The 6000-nt window shown below is 33.5% G+C and overlaps 1 protein-coding gene across 4 annotated transcripts in view; it reads right to left on the bottom strand.

The window, feature by feature from the left end:
- Window positions 1–1518: 1518 nt before the first annotated feature.
- Window positions 1519–6000, bottom strand: part of LNPK (lunapark, ER junction formation factor) — a 100984-nt gene continuing 96502 nt past the window's right edge. For 3 of the 4 annotated variants that reach the window (XM_027865922.1, XM_027865925.1, XM_027865923.1), the window contains one exon: window positions 1519–3485. In XM_027865922.1, the coding sequence (XP_027721723.1) occupies window positions 3241–3485 (245 nt within the window). In that variant the 3' untranslated portion in view covers window positions 1519–3240. The remainder of the gene's footprint in view (window positions 3486–6000) is intronic. The other variant, XM_027865924.1, reaches the window with a different exon arrangement.

Raw genomic sequence — 6000 nt, 5'->3', positions numbered from 1 at the left:
CAAAATCATAAACAAAAGGCTCTGTAAGGTATAAGCAGTCCATTTTCCTATAGTCCATCTCTGCTTGGACTCATCTGTGAACCAAGAGATGAGCCCAAACAAATTCTTCCTTGTTGCCACTATAGATGGACTTTTAGGCACTCATAAATGTTATTCTTAAAATGCCATCAAGAGGTAATGTTTTATTTTTGTCCAGCTACCTAAGACAGCTCTCTCTTTCCATCATCTTTTTTAAAACAACTGCCTGTGATTCCAGAAGTTATCTATAATTAGCCCTTAAAACTACTATTTGCACACAAAATTTAAGATGATGTTAAAAAAAAAGTACTTTGTATTTTCAAAACTAATATTTCTTTTGCTCTTTAAATACAGACCTAGCTTTAAAATACTTGAAGCATTTTGTCAGAGGAAGCAAGAAATGAAACCATATCATTATAAACAATCACAGAATTTCAGAGTTAGAAAAGGCAATCTAATCCAACCTACATATGAACCTCATCTAGGATAAATAACCTCACAGATTCACCAAAGAGCTAGAAATAAGCTAGTCCAATGACTTCTGTTTATTATTAATAAAACAGTTCACTGAGAGACAATATGGTACGGTTAGAGGCACATTTCACTAGGAGTCAAAAGATCTAACTTTTAGTCTGGATTCTGCCACTCGTTTTATAACTTTGGGCAAATCATTTTCTCTCTCTAGACCTCAGTTTCCTTATCCGGAAGATGAATGAGTTGGACTAGATTATATCCAAGGGCCCTCCCCACTTCCATGATTCAAAGATGCTTTACACATACAACAAAATATTTAACATTTTGTTTAAAATGTCTAATAATTTGGCTTTTCTCATATGAATTTTTCTTGGTTTCCAAGGCCAATGTCACTAAATTTTCCAGTAGTTAATTCTTCATTACAACTTTGTCAGAATAAATTTCTCTGCATTCAAGGATATTAGATCATCATAAAATATTATTTGGTAGATTCTTTTTGAGCTTATACATTTTTCCAATCCTTTCTTGGTTCAGTCATGAAATTTTACTCACCTATGATATACATGCCTTTCAATTCAGTGGTAATCAAAAACTAGAAAATTATTCACAATGTGGATGAAACTTATTTGGACCAAATGAAGCACAATTAGGGACCTTAATAACTTCATTAACAAAAAATACTGTTTTGATGAAATTCCTAGTTTCCTGTGCCCCTCATTTAAAAATTTTAAATATGAAAAAATGTAATGGTAGCAAAGAAAAAGATGATGAGTCCTAGAACTAAATGAAGGAGTCTATCTATGGGCCCTTCTAGCTCTAAATTTATGACCCTATAGTTCTGGCTTAGATTGCCCCAAGCCCAATGCTTTTCTCTTCTTTTTAGTTTCTGCAAACAAATTCAGTCTGCAGACTCTCTTTCTGTATTATATAGTGATATTATACCTGTTAACAGATAAAGCTCATAACATGATTCATATTATACTATGTGAATGACAAAAGTTAAAACAAATTCAGGATAATGTTTCATTCAGTTTTTAATGAGGCATATGTGTACAATTTAGGAAACAGCTGTTACATATACTGAATACATTCAATTTTGTATAACAGCTTCACTTCAACTCTTTTTGACAATCAGCTGGCACCAAAAGGATTTAGTATTTTTTAAGATCTACAAGGAAACAAGAAATAACAACTTTAATCTTAGAGTAAAAACTCTATTCAAGACCTTGGAACTATCTGTTTCCACGTTTTAATCTTAAGGAATTATTTATATTCATCTTTTCCCCATTTAATCCTCAGTAACATTGTAGGAAACTGTGACCCAAGTCCCAGCAAGTAACTATCTGTTATCATAGTAATAAACTTTCTTACCAAAGCACATAGCTCCAAGTGGCACTGAAGTATTCTTAATGTCTTAAAAATGTAACTTCTGATCTAGAGGCATGAGGATTCATATTTTGCTAATGCTTCCAAATAAATTAAGAGTATTACAAACTGTTAGAACATTATAACCAAACTCCACTATAAAGTTTTTACCTAAATAGCTCCTGCTTGCTACCTGGGTAGCTCCTGCTTTCTATTCTGCTCAGTTCTAGTCCTATAACTGGCTTTCATGATGTTGTTTTACCTAAAATGTGTTACTATGGAACCAATTAACCATGCTAGGCGAACTCTGCCTATGCTAGATTAAAAGGATTTAGAAGATGATGAAATAAATATACGCTTCATTTTATTTTTTTCCAAAATTTAAAAGCAACTAATTTAAACACAAACATTCCCTAAAAAAAGAACAAATAGCCTGAAGACTTATCAACTCAGAGTTTTTCACATTATGAAATTTCATAGTTTGATGAAAGCACATGTCCAAAGGCTGTTTCAGAAACTCTCAATGTTTAACAAAAATTAAAATTTTTTAAATGCTGCTAGGTAAGTCTTTATTTTCCTTAACAAAATACACACACAAAGGCACAAAAATTCACTTACATCATTAACATACAAGTATAAATAATGGTCAGCATTCAAGTACAATCAAATGTAGAGAAATTTTCTATTTTGTCTTCATGTAAACACTAGCTAGATACATAAACATGGGCCTTTGGCCCATCCGCAAAGTAAGTGACATCAAAAGTGAGTGACATCAAAAGAAATACTGCATTTGACTTTTCAACTGTATTCTTATTAAAAATATTTATGCAACAATGTCTATAGTTACAGTTACAGAATAACTTTATACGGTTCAAAGATGAGTGCCTAAATATACACTTTATCCAGCAAATATCTACAGTTGAAAAATTCCATCCATTTTTTAATGTTAAAGTATTAAGAATCCTAAAAGATTTTCATTCTTTAAACCAAATGCTGTAATAGTTCTTCCTAATCAAAGTTCTTCCTCTGACAAAATAGATATTATTTACAGGTCATGTGTATGAGAAAACAAACTTGCTATCACATTTGCTTAAAGTGGCCAAAATATGTTTAGAAGAAGCTGTCATAATGCTAATCTTTGCACATTCTATAGGGTTTTATTGCACTGATAGCATACCCTTTCAACTTTAAATACCTAGTAGATAGATTTGACAGACTGAAATAGCTAGGCAGTCAGAGCTCAGATACCAAATGGACCGTTAAAAAACTGAAACCAACCAACCAAAAAAAAACAAAAAACCAAAAAAAAAGAAACACCACCTGGAAAGCAATAGCTGACACCAATAAAGTTACAAAGATCTAGTTGAAGGCACTTGGAAGCATTTACTCAATTTCCATCAAAGACTCTCCATTTGGTTCATCAACAGCAGTAGAATCAGCATTAGAATTTGTAGATTTGGCTTCATTAACTGTAGTTTCTTTACTTTCAGCCTCCCCTGCTATGCTGTCTTCTTGTTCTGTTGGACCAGATGCTTTTTCATTTGTTTGACTTGTCTGCTCTGTATCTGATGCTTTTTCATCTGTCTGATTTGTGTAATTAATAGCTACATCTTGTTCTTCTAAAGACTCTGGAAAAAAAAAAGTTGAGCATTTCAGTAGTATCCAAGTAATAATACTTCAAAATAAAAATTAAGTTGAAGAATATACAATCACTCAAAAAGGTATCACTGTGTAAGTAAGATATGTATATGCATTATGAGATAAGATGTACTTATCTGTTGTTATATGCATATATGAAATAGGGCACAGGTGTACTGAATATAACTTATAAGCAAAACCTGCCTTTTTGCCCTCTCAGCCAACCATGACATTAGAAACCAACAAATCAAAAATTAGCAGTGAAAAAGAAATTACCTCTTCTCAGAGCAGAGCCCCTTCAAATGTAAAAAAGCCCAGAAATAAAGCAGTTAGACATACCATTTCTAACTAGAGTTGCTTCATATTTTCTATTAGGACATGGTTATATAAGCCTGAGAACCATGACCTTTGGCACTTGGAGGGACCAAAGACAGCCATATCACATCTGCACTGGGACTGGCCCCCACAGCCCATATATCTTTGTGGGTATTGCTAAATAAAAGCAAAACCAAGGACATGTCTATTTCTGTTCTGGAGGAAGACAATGTCTCTCTAAAGTATAGATCTCAAAAACAGGAAGGACTCGTTCACCACTCTGCTCACCTAAGGAAAAGCTTAATAGTATTTAATATAGCAAAAAATTATGTGATTTCAATACACAGTAGTAAACACATAGTAATCTAGTGTTTGATAAACCCAAAGATTCAAGCTTTTGGGGTAAGAACTTGCCATCTGACAAAAATTTCTGGGAAAACTGGAAAGCAGTTTGGTAGAAACTAGTTAATAGACCAACATTTCACACCACATACCAAGACAAGGTCAAAACAGACAAATGATTAAGACATAAATAATATCATACATTATATCATAAGTAAACTAGGGGAGCATGGAAAAATGTACCTGTCAGCTCCATGGATAAGGGATGAGTTTACCAAACAAGAGACAGAAGGAATCACAGGAAACAACACGGACAATTTTATTTACATGAAATTAAATAGAAGGAAAACAAGAAAGTTGGGGGAAAAATTCATAGCAAGTTTCTCTGAGAAGGGTCACATCTCTCAAATATAGGGAAGTGAGGCAAATTTATAAAAATAAGAGCCATCCCCCAGTTGATAAATGGCCAAAGGATATAAACAGGCAGTTTTTAGAAGAAAAAAATCAAAGCTATCAATAGGGACATGAAAAAATGCTTTAAATCACTATTGATTGGAAAAATGCAAATTAAAGCAACTCTGAGGTACTATCTCATAGCTATCAAATTGGTTAATATGACAGAAAAGGAAAATGACAAATGCTGGAGGGGATATGGGAAAACTGAAACACTAACGCACTGCTGGGGGAGTTGTGAACTAGTCCAACCATTCTGGAGAATAATTCGGAACAATGTCCAACAGGCTATAAAACGGTGTATACTCTTTGACCCAGCAATATGTATACTACTAGGTCTATATCCCAAAGAGATCAAAGAAAAGGGAAATGGACCTATTTGTACAAAAATATTTTTTAATTTAGTTTTTAAATTTATTTTAAACAAATACAAAATAAGAAAAAAAAATTGCCGTGTACACAGTACAACATAAGAGAGGATTCAATATAAAGCAATAAATTTCCTTTCAAGAAAACCTATATAATGAATACTACACATTATTTTCAAAGCTGTCCACCTTTGCTTCCTTGTATGTTTTCTTTTGTCCTCTGCTGTGTACTTTTCACTTCATTTTTTCCTCTTTTTTCCTCCACCCCCCTCAAGAAGGCTACAATTAAGCTAGAGTATATTTATATACATCCCTGCCACACACACACACCCATAAACATACATACACACACATATACACTTGAGCTCATATACGATGTTGTACCCTCTTAATCCCATTCCCATTAATCTACACACCCTTCTGTGTCCCTCCTTATCCTATCCTCTCCCCACTCCCTATCCCCTTACCCTCTTACTTCTTTCTGAATTTAGAAGACTTTTACACTCTTCCAGACATTTATGTATTGTTCCCTCTTAGGGTTCCAGAACTTTCAGCCCTCCCCCGCCATCTGATTCCTCTGTGTCAGTTCTTCCTCTTGTACCTCATTTATATCAGATAATTACTCTTTTTATCTTTTCCTACATCTTTTTGCTTTTTATAATCACATCATACTCAGCTCTACTCCAATATACCCAATTGCTAATGACAATCTTAGACATAGTTTGCATTTCCACATATAAAAAGTAAACAATTTATCCTTATTAAGTCCCTTATAATTAGTTTTTTATGTTTGCCTTATATTTCTCTTTGATCTTGTGTGTCAAATTTTCTATGAAGTTCTGGTCTTTTTGCAATAAAATCCTGAAACTCTGTCAATTCATTGACTGTCCATTTTTTTGGTTGTTCAGGATTATACTTAATTTTGCTGGACATGATATTTTCAGTCATAACCCCAGTTCTTTTGCTCTTCAATATATAGTGTTCCAACCTCTGTCTGAGACCACTACGCATCACCCCTTGGACTTGG

The sequence above is a fragment of the Vombatus ursinus genome, unplaced genomic scaffold (assembly GCF_900497805.2).
Source record: "Vombatus ursinus unplaced genomic scaffold, bare-nosed wombat genome assembly UNPS02014779.1, whole genome shotgun sequence".
Lineage (NCBI taxonomy): Eukaryota > Metazoa > Chordata > Mammalia > Diprotodontia > Vombatidae > Vombatus > Vombatus ursinus.
The sequence above is the reverse complement of the archived record's forward strand: the minus strand, read 5'-3'. Positions and strand labels throughout refer to the sequence as shown.